This window comes from Nesoenas mayeri (genome assembly GCF_963082525.1).
Source record: "Nesoenas mayeri genome assembly, chromosome: 2".
NCBI classification, from domain to species: domain Eukaryota; kingdom Metazoa; phylum Chordata; class Aves; order Columbiformes; family Columbidae; genus Nesoenas; species Nesoenas mayeri.
Window position 1 is genome coordinate 35,174,236 of NC_137543.1, and position 22,089 is coordinate 35,196,324.

Genomic DNA, 22,089 nt, shown 5'->3' on the forward strand with positions numbered 1-22,089 from the left:
ATTCTACAGGTGCTTTCTGTGGACTGGACTGCAATGAAGACTTGGATTTAGTTTTGAAAAGGATTTCAGACATGGATTTGTATTTGGCTATGCTGAGGTGAAGCAATCATACTACTAGGGCCAGGCTCACCTGAAAGAGTTAAATTTGCTAGGCTCCACAGCTCCAAAAGCAATTTTTAAAATGTGAATCAAGTATATCTGATCTTACTACATCTGCTGAAATCTGTAAGCAACTTTGATTAGTAATGCAGAATGGATTTAACTTCCCTTTTCAGCAGACGTAGAGAATCAGTTTTAAACCAGTGATAACTCTCAGTTGTCTGCATTGATTTTCTAGTCATTTGTCACACTAGTAATTTAGACAAAGGAGTGAAGTAGACCAGGGGAGGAGATTTTTAGTTGCTCTAAAAAGGCTACACATAGGATGTTGCTATACAAGGTATGGAGGAAAAACAGGGAAACAAAGATGAGAAAGAGAAACAGGGGAAATAAAATGGCACTGTAAACCAGTGTACTGCTGGTTCTTGATGGCCAGAAGTTCTGCTACTGAATACAGACTATAGACCACCCTTATGTTCTATACAAGCCTTCTGCTGATTGCAATGAGTGCTGTGGTTGAATGGCAGCAAAGAAGAATCTCCCATAGTGCATTTGTACTGCGGATGGATTGCAGTTAAGGGTGCAGAGTGGCAAACTGCTGTGTTCTTCAAACAGTAGTTTATTGAAAAATGGTGAACCAGCAGACATTAAATGCTCATCGTTGCTAAATTTACTTTTCCTAAAGTTTGTTTACTATTTTTAGATACTGCTTTTAAGTATTAATGCTATTGTTACAAGCTATTGGAAGCTGTGGGGCATTAATGATATAAATGTAATTCTGTGCTTTTGGGTTTTTTTGGGGGGGTAACAGATGGAACATATTAAAAATCTCGTGGTGGACGAAGATAATGAAGGATGCACTCCCTTGCATTATGCATGCAGACAGGGTGTGGCCCTCTCTGTAAATAATTTACTCAGCCTCAACGTTTCCATCTACTCTAAGAGCAGGGACAAGAAGTCACCACTGCACTTTGCTGCCAGGTTAGTACTGCCGTCTAGGCAATGAAATCAATGCCAATTTTTCATCTGTATTTCTTTGACATTCATTTATATATTTATCTTTCAAAGCTATGGGCGCATCCATACGTGTCAACGACTTATAAGAGATATGAAAGACACAAGACTTTTGAATGAAGGTGATAAGAAGGGAATGACTCCCCTTCATTTGGCAGCCCAGAATGGTCATGAGAAGGTAGTTCAGTTTCTCCTGAAGAGAGGGGCCCTTTTTCTCTGGTAAGTATACAGATTTTCATTCATTAAGGCAAAAAAGAGCTACCACCCTGCATTTTATGTCCATCTGCTGGGAAGTTTATACAATATGAATGTAAATACAAAATATGAAAAAATATATTAATATATGCAAATATAAATATATAAGAGCGTATTTGTAAAATATTTTAAAAACTAAGCTGATTGTGCCATGTTTCTGCCTGACACATAGAATCATGTCTAGCTGTAAAGCAAGACTTCTGAAACTGGGGAAACTGAGGTTTCTCTAAATCCAACTGAGAGAAGAATATTGAACCTTTTGATGTAAAAAAAAATTTGGTTTGGAAATATTATAATCAAGTCAGCTTCACTTATAGGCTTGAATAGAGATTCTTAGGATTGGTGGTTCACAGGCAACTTGCCTCGCACTCTGAGTCTTGGTTTCAGGTTAAAGATCATTGGCAGCTCCACAAAAGCTGCCATGCCCACACCTGTAGCCAAAACTACCAAAAGGTTAGAGTCCTGTTTCCAAGCTACAGTCTAGAGCTTTAAATTTCAAGTCCTATGTGTCCAAGTCCACTGCAATTATACCTTGGAGCTGGGGGCTTAAGTATTTTGAGGAGATCCTTTAGCAAAACAGATCTGTCTTATGTTTGTTATTTATGACTGCAGTGGATTTACTAAATGGACTGTTGTCAAACCCTTTATTTCCAGTGTCCTTGGCTAGACTAGTACACCTAGCAGGGACAGAGCTGATAATATACATATACATAAATAAGTAAATATATATGTAAGTATGTATAGCTATGTGCACAAATGTATATGTGTATGTATTTTGGCTTAAATTAGACTTAAACCTGGTATTTTTGAAAGAAATGTCCCAGTAGGTTCTATGCTATAAAAGTCTGAGTAAGTCTCATTCTACTAAGAAGAAGTAATACTAATAGGAATAGATTTGTGTGCTTATAATGTTTTGTATATTCACTGTCTTTAAATGCAAAATTCCATAATATATCTATGATCTATGTCAGACCTGTATTAGTATTGTATTAGTAGTATTGTATTAGTATGCCAGCCAAGTATTAGTAACAAAATATTGCAAGCATTTGTGTAATTTTCAAGAGACATATAAGAAAATGGACACAATTCAGATGTATAGAGAAATATATAGAGGTAAGAAAGCATAGAGTGAGACACAAATACTGTTACTGAGTTGAACCTTTTACTTCCAAATGATGCATTGATAATCACATAATAGTTGACAGAAGGCACGGATATCTCTGCAGAAGCCATGCCAAAGAAAAGAGATTTGAGTCAGAGGAGAAGGCATTTTTATTTACTTTAAATTTGTAAAAAGTTTTCCATGTATAATTACTAATTTTATATTGCTACATATAAGTGATTATAAAGGCTGGACAGCTCTGCACCATGCTGCCTTTGGCGGATACACTCGCACAATGCAGATCATTTTGGATACTAATGTGAAGTGTACCGACAGAGTGGATGAAGAAGGGGTATGTGTTCACAGAACATTATTTGTTTCTGTCTGCTGTTACTTCTAGACCAAATGGTAGTGGTATGCTATTAGCAGTTTTCCACTGTGTGCTGCCTTTCATTACTTATGGCAGATTTAAAATCTTTATATTGCACCACTGTTAAAGCTTATTGCTGAATAAATAATATATGATTGCTGAAATTGTTATCCAGTTCTTATAAGTGGGAGATCAAAAAAAAAAAAAGCAAATAGCATAATAGAAAATATAAAATCCTGAGCAAGTATGTTAGACATACCCTTGCCCTCTTTACAATGCAAGAGTAGTTTAACAATGTATAACAAACAGTGGTAATTTAAATTTAAAGCGCTTACACAGATTAAAACCCAACATCAACTATAGCTCATTAACATACTGTTTTAAATATGTCTATTCTGCACAGCAATGTCCAGCAGATACAGCTCTTTCTATATCTTGCTCTAAAGTTTTGACAAATGTGATATCTGTTGAGTCAAGACAGAATCTCCTGGACTGGAGAACTCTTGTATGAACCTGCCTAACATTTCCCCAGCAGAAAACACACAGTGGTCATTTTAAAGAACTATTCCGTTTCCAACACAGAAGGCGTTGCTGGTTTCTCTGAGAACTGGTGTTGAACTCATTTAAATTATTAGATTAGGAACAAATCTTACCTAGAGATCAATGAGAAGCCAACACTTAGGTCTTAATTTCCCTCAGAAAAATCTGAGTGGGTTGGGAAGGCTTTGAAAGGTCACCTTCAGTGTGACTTGATTCCTAAATCACTCATTGTGTTACTTTTATGAAAATACCAAAGATGTTCCTCTTTTGAAACTCTACCTGCAGGTTTTCTTGCAGATTTGTTTGAGTGAGCATGCCTGGATATAATTGAATGCTTCTCTTTCTGATTATCAAATGCAAGACTTCTATATCTGCAGATACCATCATTTTTACCTATTTGTGACTTCCATAAAAACATACTAATGAATTGGCCTTCCTTACCTACTTCTGAGCTTCCTCTTCAAATTTAGCACTACCATAGCCATAAAGATTATCTATAGTCTCTATCAGAATCTCTGTGACAATATTCTGGTTTTTAATGATGCTAGTAAAAGTATTCAGATCTTGCAAGTCAGAATAGCATGTAGCTTTTCAATGTGAGAAAGGACCGAAATGATTCTCATGCATGCATCACTGTGCTACTTTTCTGTGCAGAACACAGCATTGCACCTGGCTGCAAGAGAAGGACATGCAAAGGCAGTAAGGTTACTTCTTGACTACGGTGCAAAAATTCTGTTCAACAAAGCTGTGGCTTCTTTTTTCCATGAAGCAATACACAATAGGAGGAAAGATGTAGTGTCTGCTGTCATTTTGCATAAAAGGTAAGGTACACAAAAAAAGGGGTTTGAATTTATTTTGTTTTGTATTTGTTTTGTTCTTTTAACTGAGATTATTTTCTGACAACCAGTAGTTTAATAAGACTGAGGACATATTTCAAAATTCCAGAGATTATGTTTTGTTCTAGTGAGATGAAATAAAAAATGACATAATTGGAATGGACATCAAAAAGATGGCATGTTGTTTTCCGTATTAGATTGTATATTCCCATTCTGTTAAAACAAAACCACATAGAAAACATTAGAAATAAGTATTTCTTCCCATGTCTTCCCTATTCTTACATACATAATTTGGGTCTGTCGCATAATGCTTCGATACCTACAGAATTTTAATCAAAATGTAAGTGTAATTGATGCCATTCAAGAGATGTAATTAAAAATTGCTGTTTAAAATATGTTGCAAATATTTAAAACTGTGACAGTTCAACTGCAGTTTAGAATATTTTATATTACAATCTAGTTAAGCCCCACTTCAGGAATAAAAATGTTGCACCATTGCCTCTTAGTAAGAGTTGCAGGAACACTACTAGTATTTTAGTGTATCACAGTATCACAGTATCACAGTATGTTTGGGATTGGGAGGGACCTCAAAAGATCATCTAGTCCAATCCCCCTGCTGGAGCAGGAATGCCTAGGTGAGGTCGCACAGGAACATGTCCAGGTGGGTTTTGAATGTCTCCAGAGAAGGAGACTCCACAACCCCTCTGGGCAGCCTATTCCAGTGCTTTGTCACCCTTACTGAGAAGAAGTTTTTTCTCAAATTTAAGTGGAACCTCTTGTGTTCCAGCTTGATCTCACTACCCCTTGTCCTATCATTGTTTGCCACGAGAAGAGCCTGGCTCCATCCTCGTGGCACTCACCCTTTATATATTTATAAACATTAATAAGGTCACCCCTCAATCTCCTCTTCTCCAAGCTAAAGAGCCCCAGCTCCCTCAGCCTTTCCTCATAAGGGAGATGCTCCACTCCCTTAATCATCTTCGTTGCCCTACGCTGGACCCTCTCCAGCAGTTCCCTGTCCTTCTGGAACTGAGGGGCCCAGAACTGGACACAATATTCCAGATGTGGTCTTTTAGTGTATTTACAATTACTCGCCTAATCTTGAAACGCAAGATTCCAGCTTTAGTTCAAGTTTCATATTTTTTAGAAGGTTTTAGTGTAGTTGATACTTTTCTGTTTAACTGACAACAGATTTTAAAATGGATCAGAGAAACATCCAGAATAATACTCAATTACTCCTCAAACAGCTTATTTTCCAGTTGAGGGTAGTAAACTTGTTACATATTGTGATTTGCAAGACAATACCTTGAGTAAAACTCAAATAATCTAAAAGTAGTTAATTTAAAAGAGAAACAGCTAATTCGTTTTCCATTATCTCAACTGATTTTTGCAGATGGGAAGAAGCTGTTGTGACATTCTCTCACTCTTCTAGTGCCAATAAGTGTCCTTTGCTGGAAATGGTTGAGTATCTTCCTGATTCATTTAAAGTAAGTTTTGTGCACATCTTGAAGAAATGACTACACAAAAATACCCCTTAAGTTACACTGCAGCTTTTGCTATTGCTTTTCTAGTGCTACATACACTAATATGTATTATTATAAAACAGAAACAATATACATTCACGAATTTATTTAATTGTATTTTAGTCATAGTTTCAGGTTGCCTATTTTAATTTCTTTGGTGTTAGAGAAATTCTTATCTTCCTGATGTCAATAGAGTTCTAAGAGTATAAAAGTAGTATGAAAAGTAGTATAGGAATTATGAAAGTCAGAAGAGAACTGGGTTCAAACCCATTTGACATATTTTCACCTTCTGAGATAACCGTTAAATGGCACTACAGAAAAGCTTTTTCTTAATCTAGCAATTGGCTTGGTATGAATGTATTCATAAACACTTCACATTTTATACTTGTAAACTAACATGTAGCCTTGTAAACCGCATAGTTTCATTATTTAAATTCTACATGGAATTTTATGTCTTGGAATCATACACCATAAAATCTGACTAAATCATCACTTCTATTAGATGACTGCTGTATTTGAAGGTCATTTTCTTCAGGTGCAAACAATCCTGATGAATGTTATCTATATCACATTGATTCACTTTTCTGTTCATCTTCATAGCTTGTTTTGGACAATTGTATAATTGAGTCTTCAGAGGAAAAAACCAGTCGAGACTTTTACGTAAGTGAATAAAAAAAAATTGCAAAGACAGTACATTTTGTGCTCTCAGGATGGAATGTTAGTAGTGGTACATTATTTGCATAATAATTAAATTAGAAAATCATCAATGTGGCTTTCAGTTACTAATACTGGACTACATTGTAATGCCTCAAATATTTTTTATGGTTGCAATTATAATTCTGTAGTTGGTAAATTAAAATCAGCCAATACTTGATTTATGAATAATTCAGTAGTTATTAATCAATAACTGTCTTTGAATCTGCTTTTAATGTGTCTTTGGCAAAAACTCCTCAGTATTAGAAAGATTTTTAAAAAGCACTTCACAGATACTAGCTATCTTCAAATATTGGTCTCTTTTTTCTTGTTGTTCTCAGCAAAGTCACTGATTTAATTATCTTTATTGCCTGTGTGACACTGAAATGAACACATTTTTTACTTTAAAGCTTGGAAGTATACAATTTGTATACTTTAACATGTATGACAAGGTTGTATGACAGAAAACACAGGTGTCTGATCTTATTTTATCCTTTGGGCTGCAAACACTTTTGAAGTTTGGTGTCTGTAGTCATCATGCTCGTGCATTTTAACAAATTTAACATTTAACTTGAGCAATCTACAGACTTTATCTTTGCTGTGTTAACTCTTGCAATCAAGCTAGGTATCCAAGGTTATGTATATTTCAAGATAACAGTGGTAGAAGACATAGTATCTATTTATACATATCAAAAGCATGTGTATCATAAGTAGTACACTTGTCATCAATAATTCACAGTGTTCAATGTGTTTCTTTTTTGTAAATTCTTCTCCAAAATCTTAAGCAGTAAATTGCTTTCACAGTGCTAAGGAGATATGAATGTTCTACAGTTATGTTATCTTTTTGAAAACCTCCTTATGAATTATTACATTGGATTGTGTCTAAATCACTAACAAGAATTGCAAATTTTTTGCTACAGTTTCTTTATATTGTGTTATCAAAGCCATACAACTTTTAAAAACAAGCTTTTATTCGAAGTGAACATTAAAACAAATTGCCTATCAGAATAACATTTTTAAACTGATATTTAGAGAAGAAATGTGTACTTTTTATTTTACAATGAAAAATAGCTACGTGTTTAGTAATTTTACAGTCACAGACGTGTATCTTGACAGCATGTGTTCACTGGCAGAGTGACTAACAATTAGTAAACTTCAGTGTTCTCATTGCTTTAACAAAATATGTTTGGTTTTTTTTTTTTCCTCTAAATGAGAACATTTTAAAAATTAAGCCAATTGTCTCAATCTTAGATTATCAGTTTCCTCACATTTAAATACTGGTATATGTTTATTATTCAGATTGAATATAACTTCAGATATCTTCAGTGTCCTCTGACACTTAACAAGAAACTAAAGGAAGGTGAAGAAATCTTCTATGAACCACTTACCACTTTAAATGTGAGTTCTTCTGTGACATCACTCCCCTCTGTCTTGCTTTAGATAAAATCAAGGACTTTGGGTTTTTATCATAATATTTCTTTTCCAACACCAATAACTGTATATTTAAAGTATACTGGAAGGAAGAATGTGACAAAATTCTTGTAGTCTAACTAATAAGTATTATGACATTTATCTTAGGTTTAGATAAATGTTAATTTATTTAAACAACTACACAGGTTTCAAGGCAACATGCTGGAAATGCAGGTAATACATCAAAGAACACTGTACTCCAGTCATTGTATTAATAGTGTCCATGTACTGGAATGCAATGCATTGAAAAACCTGACAAAACTCCCTTTTGCATATGCTAACTGCAAAATATTTTCTGTGCCTAAAATAAATTTTCTGTTCTTGCACACTGACTATTTTTGTCAGAAAGTGCTTACAGAACAACCTTTCTGCCTTAATTTGATTAATTTTTGAGCTTCATGTCAGCAATTAGACTTGGTATACTGTCTAATAATAAATAAATATTTTCTAGGTAAATGTAACTCAAAAAGCTTGGTCATCTCACATGTATACTTGGCAAAGTGTTTGCTTCTGAAAAATCATGTAATGTTCGGTCTTATTTTTTGGCAAAATATGCTGTTTCTGTACAGTTATTTTTTAAAGCTTGAAATAGAGTAACAGGGCAGCAGAAGAGAAGAGACAGCAGCAGCTTTGGGCTGGAGTGCATATACAGAAGAAATCTGCAATATTTTACAGGAATTTTACTTTTCATTGGGCTAATATTCAAGTAAAGAAGGTGACCTAGCCAGTTCTGTAAGCACTTAGCTAGATGAGATAACTTTGATCCTTCTGCGTTCTTGTTTTGTAGGCCATGGTACGCCACAATCGCATGGAGCTGCTCAGTCATCCCGTGTGTAAAGAGTATTTGCTTATGAAATGGTAGGTGTATTTTAATGTACATAAAATATTGCATGTCAGGATGAAAGTTATTGTGCCTGACAGTTGTTTACTAGGATGTACATATTTATAGTATTGACCGAAGCAAATGTTTTTTCCATGTGGCCTTTCATAAGCATATTTAGAGTATGCTGATGATTGATTATCCTATAAAATGTAGCTTAGAATTTAGTAATGATTCTTTGATATTTACAGCAAAGACAACTGCTATCTTTGTTTCCACTTTATTGGAAAAGTATATAATAGGATTGACAAGTTAAAAAGAAGAGGAACAGTATTTCAGAATGACTGATAGACTTTTGTCCACGTGAAGTTCGATGAACACATTCATCACAAAAGGAAGTTAAAAGCAATGTTTATTTCCTCATCTTGAAAACATTGTTGACTGTTACATTTGAATGCATGTTCTTCTAAATTTGTGACGTGTAGTAACTTTAATGTTCTTACTTTCAAGGATGGCCTATGGGTTTCGAGCACATCTAATGAATTTAGGCATATATTCTCTTGGTCTCATCCCACTGACTCTTCTGGTCACTCACATACAGCCAGGAAAACCCCTGAATGGAACAGAGATCTATGAAGCAAGACCATTAGAATATGAGGTACTGAGTTTTCTTACTAGTTACAATACATTTAAGATTTTTATATTAAAAACCATATGTTTATTTAAATAATTTCTAGAATTATTTATGATTTAGCAACTACAAGTAATAGAATTGAAGTTAATATTTTTAAACATTCAGCAGCAACTTCTGTAGATAATTTTCAGTTCTCATTTCTTATTTTTAATCTTTACTAAAAATTCCACATCTGGTACATGATTACTTCAACTTCTTTCCTGAAGTGAATATTTCTTCAGTGTTGAAGAAAAAGGATTAATGTGTGTTTAACTATGAAAAGACAGAAAACAGTGGATTTTTAGCTTTTTATATCCTTTATATTTTCAACCAAGAAAAATGGAAATTTTACATGGAAACGGTAGTCACTAATAAAGTGGTTTGGGGTATTCAAATACAGCTTACTTTGCCTGTATTATGTATTTCCGTTGCAGGCCCAGTATTTCTTCACTATGTTCATAAACTATGAGGCCAAGGTAGAACAATTTTTGCCAGTCTGTATATAGCTACCTTGTGTATAACAGTAGTGAAAAATGAAAGAGCAGAATTTAGTCATATAGATAGAAAACTCCATTAAAGGTTTTTAAGTATATTGTTTGTTTGTTTCTATAATCCCTGTTTATAAACTTAAAAGAGAAAAATAGAAAAAATGGTGTTCTGCCAACATGTGAATGATATATCCCCATTTTGGAATTACGATGTCTCAAAATGAAAAACTATTTGTCAGCAAAGTACATATGCATCATAGTGACTTTTGAATGTTTGTCTCCCAGTCACATTCACTATATGCATTGGATGGAAACGATGGGGCCATAAGAAAAGCAAACAAGCATGAACCTTGTCTCAGGATAAGCCTGTCCTCCAAAGATACTTTTGACTTGCTAAGAGACAAAGCTCAAACTTTTTTCAGAAGCTGGCACTGGAATAATTAGGACACGATAGTGAACTGAAGAAGTTAGACTTACCAGGTCCACCACTACAGGAGTATGAGGCTTTAGAAAAGAAAGACATCTTGGTGCAACTGGTTGATGTCCATTTGTAAGTGCTTCCTTCCCACAGTTAAAGCTAAGCAGTGTTCTGTCTTTTGAGAATGCTGTGTTGTCCCTAAGCTGAGCCTTACTAGGCTTCCAGAGAAGGAACTGCAAGTTCTGCTGTTTATTGAACCTGTGAGTACAACTCACATGTAGTGTTACACTCCTGTGTCTATTTGAAGGGCAGGACACTCACAGAGTTCTGTCTCCATGACATGGAGTGAGATATTCTGAGAAGAGATACCTGCGCCATTAGCCCTTAAACAGTAACACACTGGTGTTAATGGAGGCAAGATTTTGCTGTGTGGCAAACTTCTCAAATGATCCATTTCAAATAAGTGATTTTATCATGAAAACAAATGATTATGGAAAGAAAAAAAATAACAGAGGAAAGAAAATATTTTACAGTTCTTTTGGGAGAGAAAAACTGAAAAAGAAACTCAAAAAGCATATGCTACTAGAAATACGAAATAAAATAAACTCAAGGGTTATAAAAGGTTCATGAGGATATCCTGATATGTGAAAAAGTCTGGAGAATCACATGTCCAGCCCAGTAGGTAAGAGATTGTCAAACATTCAGAAGCCAGAAGAACCATCAGGACTGGAAGAATTCACGCTCCACTAACTCACTCACCTCCCTGGTGGAAGACAGAACAGTGACAGGAGCTGTGTACAGCAGACAGAGAATGACTCAGACTGATCCAGCTCCATGAATCATCAGAAATTGGGTAGAAGAAGCATAGTTGGAAGAGGGAGTCCTGTCCTTCAGCAAGGAGCAATGCCAGCAGATGGGGAAGCACTGCGCTGAACAGGAGCCGTGAAGGTGCTGCCTGAGAGACCAGAGCAATACCAGCATCCATGAAATGTCATGCACTGGAGCAGACAGTGTTCCCATGGCTCAGTAATGGGAATGGAGTAGGGATGCCAGTTCTATAGGGAGCCCAGGTTAAAGAGGGACAACGTGACTTGGCAAATGCTGATGTGTACGGCAGCACCACTGAAAAGTGAATTTGTCATCTGCCTGTGTGTTAATGAAGCCTTGGGTGGGAAATTAGCTCTACAAGTTATTTAATAAAGATTAAATTCACCATTGTTATCTATGCCAGTAGAAAAAATTCTTTGCCTACGCTAGTTATAAAGGGAGACATCAAAGGGAGCAGCCACATAAGGATGACAGGACTTCCAATTTGTCCAGAGACTTCTGTTTCCATTCCAGATACTGCAATATGATAGTGAAGTTATGGACAACAGAATTTGTCTTTATGTTCATCCAGTGGCAAAATATACTTTAACTGAGGCATAAATACTGCAGTTCCCAAACTCAAATACTAGCAGAAGCTGCACCGCAACTATTTATCATGGGAATGCACAGACTGTCTTACCTGGTTTGAATAACTTAATACACGTGATACAGAATTCACAATAAATATTAGTAAAACAGAATTTAGGTAGTAGTACCTTTATTTGAAGCAAGCTAACAGACTTTCTGAACTTGGCAGTATAATATACATGGTGTTTCTAAAAGATGGACCCAATCACTAAATCTCTGCAACCACAAACTGCAGGTGAATGAAACTCTACAGTCCATGCAGCAGGTGGAAGGAGCACAGAGCATTTATAAAAAGGTTCCTAAAACCTGATAACTCATTAAACCGCAAATTTTTGTGTAATTTTAACATGTTTGATCCATCTTTTTGAAACACCCTCTATCTGTAGTAGGTAGAGCTGAAATAAATGTTCACTTAGTAATTTCTAATTTGTTTTCTGCTCTGATTTTTATTTCAGAATTCATACTTCACAAGGGTGTGTATGTGTTTAGTTTTAATTATGAGTTTACTGGGAATCTGCAAAGAAATATTTCAGCTCATTCAGCAGGTAAATACATCAAGAAATAACATTAATCAGACAGTGTGCTTGCATAGCAGTTTGTGTGATATTGAAATAAATCTAATTTTCCCTCATTAAAAGGAAAATACCAATTTATATAAGACTAAAAGTGAGAAGAGGATTTAAATAGTTTATGGTATTCAGTCCTTTAATGATGCATGGCTTGTAAATATGTATCTGTCTCTCTTAAATCCTAGAAATTGAAATATTTGTTGGATTACTCCAATCTACTGGACTGGACAATTTATACTACAAGCATAATTTTTGTGTCTTCTTTATTTATTAATACACCAGCTCATTTGCAGTGGGAATGTGGAGCAATTGCTGTATACTTGTCTTGGATGAACTTCTTGCTTTATCTTCAACGGTAAAAGTTATTGACATGCTTTATAATAAAATACTTGTAATATTTTCAGATATTTTATGTATCCTAAACCATGACTGATCAAGTCTGATAGCCCTATATTTTTGGTTTTTTCCCAAGCAGTGCAAGTTTCAAGATGAGGACCACAGGAATTTGTTAACCTAATGAACTGTAAAGTGGTTTTGAGTGTTTTTCTTGTAGAGAATCACAGCATATGTTATGGCAACTAAAGAAATAACAAGATTTAAGTAAGCAAAGCCACTACATTTATATAGACTGTATAGACACTGTATAGACTTTCACTTAAAAAATTAATTACAAGAGGCAAAAGGATGTCGATTTTTATAAGTAACACGTGGGAGAAGGTGAATTCTCTTATCATTTTACAGATTAAATGGCACGCCCCACATTTTTAAACCATAGTGTCCTGTAAAAGAACTATAATGGAGGAAATTACTTCTTTAGTTGAAACTAGATTTGTTTACTGCCATTAATGATCTTAATGCTGTCACTGGTACAATAGCTTCCACAAGTCATGGCCTGCAGGAGAGCTGAGTGAAGGGAAAAGTAGTGCAAGTGTAGTGCTTACAGCTAATAAATTAAACATCTTTGTGCCTGAGCAGGACAGCCTTACACAAAGATGAGGTGTGGCTGATTAGCAAGAAAATGATGATTTGGAGCTGTTCAGAAAATAAGGATGACAGTATGTGATAACACTGCTTATATGCTCTTCTGATTCTTGTCATATATACGCACTAATCACTCCCATGAGGTCTGACAGACAGACAAACTGGGCATTTGCTGATTAATTTCAGGATCATTTTACTGTAGCTGAGATGTTTAAGGACAGGGTTTGTAAACAGAGTTAATGTCATGAAGAGAGAGTATCTTTATAGTACTGCCTCTGCTGGCAAACCTCCTCCTACTTGAGCATGACCTTAGATGACCAATGAATGGGCAGCTCTTCTTTCGTGTGCTGTGGGCAAAATGAGGGTTGAACCTAAGGAGTAAAAAGTAAATTAATGATTGCCCAACCTTTCTTCTTCCGCCCAATGAAAAGCTTCCCCAGCCTGAATATTTTTCATTTGTATAGCTATAGAACCCTACACATAATTTTTCTAACTCATTTCTAACTCCATTGACTTCCAGGGAGTTTTGCCTGATAAATACCTAATAAATAGCAGAAGAAAGGGTTTGCCTTCCTTCCAGATTAATCTTTTCAGCCTCGCACATAATATTTCAGGGGGAAAATACTGTGGAGGGATTTTCTCAGTTGCTACTGTTGTGGCATGAAACACTCATCTGGTCCCTGAATCTGGCAGAAGAAATGAATTCCCAAGTTCAGGTGTGGGGGGGAAAGTAGCTTAATCTGCTTTATGACAACGCGTGTTCTGAGATCTGGTTTCTGTGTAAGCCAAGAATGGGAGACGCTTGCCGGATGACAGACTGTTGTTGGAAACACAGGTGCCTTAAAACTGTGCTACTCCCCTTCTCTTCCTGAGCGATGTGTTTGTTTTCGTTGGCTTGTTTTCCATACTTTGTAGTGTCATAAAAAGCAAAATGTTTTAAAATCAGGCTTGTGACTGCTAGATGGATCACCGTGCCAGTTGATACTTGGCTTCAAATAGCAGCAAAAAATGTGATAATTTCCTAATGTTATTATTCCAAGTGCAAGAGTTGTACAATATTGTACTCTCTGTGGCTATGGAGAGAGTAGAAGTTGTTCACAAAAAATAATATCTTGAAGAAGTACTGCTCTAGTGCATTAAAATAAAAATTATGTAGTTTAGGCTTGCGGTAAATAAGGTCACTTGCATTCTTTATGATGTGAAAGTACATTTCTGTACCATCTCAGAATGTCTCAGAGAGGCAAAATGTCTATTTTCAGATATGAAAATCAGGGTTAGTTACTGCCTCACATGAATAACTGTAAAAAAACTTGAAACTCAATATTTAATTGTGCATATCTGTTCTGTTTACTCATTGTCTAGATTTGAAAATTATGGCATCTATGTTGTGATGTTCTGGGAAATTTTGAGGACTTTGATTCGGATTGCTGTTGTTTTCTTTTTCCTGATACTGGCCTTTGGACTCAGTTTCTTTGTCCTGTTGGGTTCACAGGTTGGTGGAATGTCACAGTTAATTTTTTGTCTTTATAAGTTTTATTTTTGACTAAAAATCTCAAGAGGTTATTTACAAACCTCACTGGTTCTTTTTTTTTCTGATTTTTGTTGTTTTTTCTTTTTTGCAGCAAACATATAGCACGCCTCTGCTTTCGGTAATGAAGACATTTGCAATGATGTTGGGAGACATTAATTATCATGATGCATTCCTCGATCCATTACTGAGCAATGAATTACCGTATCCATTCCTGAGTTACACAGTTCTCATTATATTTACCTTGCTTATTCCAATCCTTCTTATGAACTTGCTAGTAAGTACGCTAATTAATATATAAAAAGCGGATAAGCACAGGTATATACACAGTTTTAGCATATAGAATTACTTTAGTGCTTATTTATGACATTCCTTCATTATTTAACAAATTGATATTTTCAATAACATATTAAAAGTTTGCCTTTCCCTGGACTTTTTTTTTGTTCTAGTTTACTGTTCTGACTGTTTTCCCATAATTGAGTCTTGCAGGGTTATTCTGGATAATCTTTAGGTAGTACCTGTGATGGAATTGAATTGAAGCTGCATAGTACTATTATGAGATCTTGATAAAGAACATTAGTGAACAAAGATTTTAAGAACTACTTTGATAAATGTGTACTTTCTAGCATAGGCATAGTCTTAATTGTTCAACGCCTTGCTGTAATATAACCTGGATCTAACTATATTAAAAAAAATAAAAAAAACAACAAACAAACAAACAACAAAACAAACCTAAACCTAGATCTTCATTGCACAAAAACCAGCAGTCAGCAACAGTGTTAAAACTAACTAATTAACCTGATCTGAAAAAAAGAATCAGAAAATCTGGTAATGGTGAGAAGGGCAGAAAACATGTAATACATGTTCAGCCATGCTTCATTCAATGTTAATTTTTTTTTAGGCAATCGAGTGTCTATATGAGCTGAGAAATGCAAATCAAATGTTTCAGGTTTTCTAAGTTGGTTTTTTTTTAAGTTATTTATTACTGCCTTGATCCTGTTCAATCAAGAGATCAAGTTTTTAACATAAGAGCAGTAATGAAGTATCAGAAAGAAGGAGTGTTATTCTTGATGAATCTTTGAAGTAGCTCTTTAGCGCCTTATGGATATGAATTTTCCAAATACGCATATAAGGGGTATGTTTCCAAATTCACATGAAACAAAATAAATTTAACTTTCTAGAAATTTTGGATTTAAATGTGAATATAAGAAATACAACTAAAATCACAGACTATGAAAAAATACATAATGAAATCTTTGTTGGTATTTTTAGATTGGTTTGGCTGTTGGGGACATAGCAGAAGTACAAAAATATGCTGCACTCAAAAGGATTGCAATGCAGGTAAGTAGCATACTATAGAAGAACCAACTACAGGAAATAGATATTGTTGTTAGAACACCATTTAGATGATTAGTTCATTTATCATCAACATCCCTAATGTTTTTAACATCTCTGTAAAGCAAATTAGTGAACACGGGCATCCTATCCTGAGTCTCGTTTTCAGTCCTATGAGTCATTGTCAAGGAAATGTGTAAGCAAATGCATTTTTAAGGAACTTTTGAACAGTCAGTTCAGTGAGTTATTCCAACAACAGAATCTCAAAATCAGTATATGCAATGTTTGAAATTGGAGAGTTGCTTTTTAAGAAGAGAATTGATGAAGTGGAAAGAAGGCTAATGTACACAGAAACCAAAAGGAGAGGTGTGCAGACAGAACACTCCAGAACAGGAATAGCTCAGAAATAACTTCTGGTAGTCAAGTACCTTTAAATTGTGTGCTGTACTGGCTTAGTTCAAACATATTTGGAGAATTCTCTTCTAAAGAAATATTTCCTTCCAAGAGATATTTCTTTTGCTAGAGATACAAATGACTAAAGCAGAAGTATAAGGGCAGTTCTTGTAGTAGTGAATGTTTTTTACCTGTTTCAGGTATTTCTTTACCAACAGAATGCTCAGGAATGATGCTGTCCTGCAGCTTCAGACACTACTATGAAATATTTTTAAATCATATAACCTTCTGTATGTTTGACAGGATTATAGTTGTCTGCAATGAGTTTATACTGTACATCTTGTTTGTTTAGATACCTGTGCTCAATATTTCCGTAGCAATTTGAGAATGACTGGAAAGGTAGCATCTTCTGAAAGGGCATTCATATGTAACATACTTGTTTCTACCCAAAGGAAAACTTTTCTCACAGGCCTTCCACTTGCATCTATTCTGACTCTGCCATAACCTAGTAAAAGGATATAGCATAACAGAAAAGAGAGGGATCACCCTCTTTCCCATTATTATTTGGTTTTAAAACCCATGGCTACTATAAGTATTCCATCTTTTGAACATTTCTGCCCTGTAATTCTATACAGCAATCCCCAGTGTACTAAGGGGCTATTCAAGCCATTACACAAGAGCTATCTCAATTTTGAAGCCATTTTAATTGTGAGAGTGCATATATATGTGGAGTAATTAATTCTACTGAGTTACTCAATACTGCTATGACTAGATGCTTTTAGTGTCTGGCCTGGACTGTTCAAATATTATACCATTGTTTGCAGCACAGATATCCTCTGAGACTTGACATCTAGTAATAGAACTTTGAATATAATGACATGATGGTCATTTTCACAACATAACGTGTCTTTATCTTAAGAGAATATATCTTGTTCTAAATGCAAAACTATGCTTAGGTTAATCTTCACACCAACCTGGAGAAGAAGCTGCCATTTTGGTTCTTAAGTCGGGTGGACCAGGAATCAATCACTGTGTATCCCAACAGGCCAAGATACTGCGGATTTATGGTAAGATGGTGAATCTTAGGCTAAAGAATTCTTACTAAAATGTGATATGATAGACTTACTTTGTGCAGAGATTGCTAGGAACATTGCATTAATAAGACTCAACCATTAACTGACATCAGTGGAATCATGATTAGACATCAACTATCTCCAGTGAAAATGATAAATCAGTTTGAGTGCAGCCTAACTCATTCAGATATAATTAGTGTTTGCATTCTCAGTGATCTGTAACTTTTTAATGTGAGACGTGCTACAGAAGTTATTCAGACAGAAAATAGAATTACTCCCGCTTGTAATTTCTTCTTTTATTTGTTTACTTTTCATTTCAGCTGTTGTTGGTAGACTGAATTTCCTGATTAAACAAATTTTGCAAAACAAGTGTTTAATATGCAAAAAATAACTTCACAACAGAAATAGCTTTAACACTGTGGGGAGACTTTTTAACATTCATTTATTTGGGATTTTTAATCTGTTATCAGACTATAATATATGATTGCATTTTGGTTCCGTGTTTTGTTTAGAGCGTGTTCCAGTATTGCTTTGGGTGTGAGGACTCTACCACAGATGCACAGAGTACTGATACAACATTAGAATTGGAAGTTCTGAAGCAGAAGTACAGGTATTTGTTGTATTATTTTACTGCTGTAAAAATAAGTAGAACCAATATTACAAATATACTCCTATTAAAGCCAAACCAAACCAAACCAATCAACCAAACAAACAAAAACAAAAACAACTTTTCCAGAGCTCCATACTGTATCTAAAAAGTAAAAGTCAATGTAGCTAGTGCCCTTAAGTAAGCTCCCTTGCTATGGTAACTTAGTATTTTATGTTCTGTAATGTATTTACCTTCAAAATACTTGTACGGTAGAGAAATATTTTTATCCCATGGAAGAGAAAGAGGACAGGCTTGTTTGCTCATTAAAGTAAACTGAAGTAATGGGGAGAATGCATTTTCGTTTCAGAATTAGAGGTTTGTGTATGGAGGTTTTCAAGGGTTATTTTAAACTAGCAATTGATGTAATTCCAATTGCTTTGCAAATTTACACTATCTGTAACCAACTTTCCACTCGTCCAATGGTAAATCTGCTTCAGATTGTTTCCCCAAAAAAGGATTGGTGTCCTGGTTTCCCTTTGAACAAATCATCTGTTTCCTGGAGCCTTGGAAAAGCCTTCTGTGAACATACAGCTACGAAAATCTTTCTCTACTCTATCTCACCCTCCTTTGCTCTTTTTTGCTCTTTTGTTCTCTCTTTTTCTTTCCTTTCCTCTCTCTCTCTTTTTTTTTTTTTTTTTTTTAAATACACTATATTTTTCTCTCCCTGCACAGAATCTTATTCTGTATTTTTTGCATGAAGAACTTGGCAAGAGTTGAAGGGGTGAGAATACACCCTACAGATGCAGGCAAAACATGGCATTTAACAAGACTTTCTTCAAATCCATACTACATCAATCTATTAGAAACCAGCATCAAACATACTCCTCTTTTTTCCCTACAGAGAGGGAAGAAAACTATCATTTTATAAAATTAGAAAATTATTTGGAGTATAATAACTTGGGGCCATGCCACTATGGAAAGTTATATTTATTGCTCTGAAAGTATTGGCTCAAAACTTTGTTTTACTATGTTGCTTGTCTGTTTTTATGCTCAGAGTTCAAAACAGAGTTCAGTTCCTACTGAAGACAGTGGCAATCAGTGCTGAGTGTATGTTCTTGTTTTTTGATCCGTGGTGGGATGTTTCTGCTTTGTATTAATGTTAACTGTTTGCTGCGCTATTTTAATTCTTGTTGTTTTCACACATCTAAAGAAGCCCCAAACAGTTCTTCACAGAGAATCTTTTCAGTCACTATGTTTTTCATGTTCTAATTTCATGAGACATTTTGAAAAACAGGTTTTAAAAAAAACTGAAAAGCCTGTTTGTTAGTATTATGAAGACAGTTTCTAGACATATTTCCCATTTCTTTCATAAAAGATGTCAGATATTGTGTTCTGTATGCGTCATACTAACCGATGTTAACTTTTTGTTTGTATCAATTGCATTTTGGATAGCACTCAAAAAGAGATCAATAAGTGCCTCATCACTGTCTCTCCTATGCTGTTAAAGTAGTTGTGAGGTTCACTAAATGTTTGTGGATTCTTAATTGCTATTGTAAATCTGACCCTTTTTTCTTGCCAGATTACTTCAGTCAATAGCAAAAACTTTTGACAGAACTGTTGAGAAATTTATTTTGAGAGTGAAGTTGCTCTTACCTTAAGTATATAATATTATTTGTCTCAAGAACTAAGAATTTTTTTCTTTAATCCTATTTTCTGAAACCTGGGAAAGTACCACAGCTCGAAAAATTAAAGGTACTCCAGATAATATTTTCGTTAGTAGAGGGTGAAGTTGAGGACTGTTGGGTCTTTTGCATTTGTAATTTTAATGACTGAAATGTCCTTTGAAACCAAATTATGAAGCCTGCTCTATGCATATTTTTTTCTTTTTTTTTTCAGGCTCAAAGATATATCAACACTGTTGGAAAAGCAACATGACCTTATTAAGCTTATTATACAAAAAATGGAGATAGTGTCGGAGGCTGAGGATGAAGACAGCAACGATTTGTTTCAGCACAAGTTTAGGAAAAGGCAGTTAGAACACAAGAATAGTAAATGGGATACAGTGTTAAAAGCTGTTAAAACAAATGCGTGTAACCAAAGCACAGAAAAGAACAATAGCTTCTTCTAGACATGACTATGATATCATGTTGTATTATCACTTTGTTTTACTTTAGGGTCACTTCTCTTAGTGTCTGTGCATCATGTTAATGTGATACATCATGTATTCAAGTATAAAAAAAGGCCAGATCCAAAAAAAGGATGTAGTTACTCAAAACAGTATTTAAGGAGACTGAAGATGTCTACATCCAAAACTGTGATCCTAGAAGAGGCTGGCTAATCAGGAAAGTGCCTAATTCACCAGATGCCAACCTTGCTGTTCTGACAGTTCCCAAGGCTTCTGTCTAGAGCTGTTTCTGGATTTGGCCCTAGTGCTCTTAGGTCTGTACTTAATTACAATATTTCCTGTTATGAATATTTTTAGAACTGCCGAATTTTTAGAAATTTCAACTGTAATTATTTAGTATTCAGATGTTATGAGTGAGCCAGTGGACTTTATGGAGCTTAAAGAAAAAGTAAGAAACTAACCTGATGGATTGCACTGCAAGTTTTGCTGAGTAAGGACTGCAGGATCAGGCCTGAAAGGTAAGAAATAAAAAGATCATGAAAACAGGGGAAGGACTGTTTTCTTTTGTGGATAATTATATGCAGTTCTCAGAGGGATCATTTGTACTGGCATGCATATAGCAACAATAGAATGACAAGTTAAACATTAGTCATTTACAACTTACTGTCCTTATACTGCTAACGTGATTTTGGCCTTCCTGATAACCTAAAAACTGACCTTGCTACTTCGGTATGCACTTTGGTTTTGTTATTTATTTATTGGCTATTCAGTGCATTATGTAATATACAGTACTATGTCAACTGTGGAAATAAATATGTATTAAACTGTGTTTAAGTACCTGAGTATATTCGTTTCAAAAACAGTGCTAATAAAATAATTATGACTGTATGTGGCTGCAATACTCTGTGGTCTGCTCTTGAATTCAGGCATTTTCTTTAAGAACTTAATATACATTAATTCTTAATGCAAAGAACAATTATGATTCCTGTTTATTTAAAAGGTAGCTGCCAGAAGGTAATTCACAGTGTACAGAATTTGTCCAGTCTTCAGAAAACACTGAAGAAAACACTGCAAATTAATGAGACTTGTGCCTTAAAATTGCCATGGATGACACATGGGGAAAATGCTTTCTCATCTGACTGCTTTATCCCAGCTTTGAGACTTTGAATGCTTGCCTGGTAAAAAAGAGAAAGCAGGAGGTTATCTCTGGTTTTGCCCACTCTGCTACACTTATTAAGGTGAACGGTTGCTCATTATCTAATGGTGAATAGCATCTGTAGAAATTCAGGAAGAATTTGGAGTTTGTTTCTCTTCACTAGCACAATTCATTGATACTTTTGAATCCTATGGCATAAATCCACACCAGTTGTAACTGAAAAAGTTTACTGTTAAAACTGAAGTTCTATTCTGGGTTTGCCTCCCAGAATCACCATAGGCATTTTGAATCTAAGTGTGACTGTAACAGTTTAGTTAAGTAACAGCTTAAGGTAGAATATAAGCATTTGGCTACTCCATTCAAAAAGCAAGTTGAGGGCATGGATGTACGTGCTGCTGAGTGACTGTGTCTGCAAATGTGTTCCTGGGTGCTCCAGGGGCCCCATCCTTGAATCTATCTCTGGACCGCATTCTAAGTGTGCTGTTGAGATCCAGTGTGTACCAGCACTCTCATGCACCCGGGTGGAGAGAAATCTGTTGCACAGACAGTGAAGCGCAACAATATCTCCAATTTTCCCTTGACAT

The 22,089-nt window shown here is 35.2% G+C and overlaps 1 protein-coding gene across 1 annotated transcript in view; it reads left to right on the forward strand.

Annotated features, from left to right (window-relative positions):
- Positions 1-20,462, forward strand: part of TRPA1 (transient receptor potential cation channel subfamily A member 1) — a gene marked incomplete at its 5' end in the record, with an annotated part of 37,009 nt that extends 16,547 nt beyond the window's left edge. The window contains 17 exons of the mRNA XM_080338715.1: positions 911-1,080; positions 1,168-1,332; positions 2,708-2,822; positions 4,035-4,201; positions 5,610-5,703; positions 6,340-6,399; positions 7,732-7,830; positions 8,690-8,760; positions 9,233-9,380; positions 12,212-12,301; positions 12,511-12,680; positions 14,669-14,798; positions 14,929-15,111; positions 16,107-16,175; positions 17,519-17,629; positions 18,148-18,245; positions 20,121-20,462. Coding sequence (XP_080194841.1) covers positions 911-1,080; positions 1,168-1,332; positions 2,708-2,822; positions 4,035-4,201; positions 5,610-5,703; positions 6,340-6,399; positions 7,732-7,830; positions 8,690-8,760; positions 9,233-9,380; positions 12,212-12,301; positions 12,511-12,680; positions 14,669-14,798; positions 14,929-15,111; positions 16,107-16,175; positions 17,519-17,629; positions 18,148-18,245; positions 20,121-20,352 — 2,172 coding nt within the window. The 3' untranslated portion in view covers positions 20,353-20,462. The remainder of the gene's footprint in view (positions 1-910; positions 1,081-1,167; positions 1,333-2,707; positions 2,823-4,034; positions 4,202-5,609; positions 5,704-6,339; positions 6,400-7,731; positions 7,831-8,689; positions 8,761-9,232; positions 9,381-12,211; positions 12,302-12,510; positions 12,681-14,668; positions 14,799-14,928; positions 15,112-16,106; positions 16,176-17,518; positions 17,630-18,147; positions 18,246-20,120) is intronic.
- Positions 20,463-22,089: the final 1,627 nt, after the last annotated feature.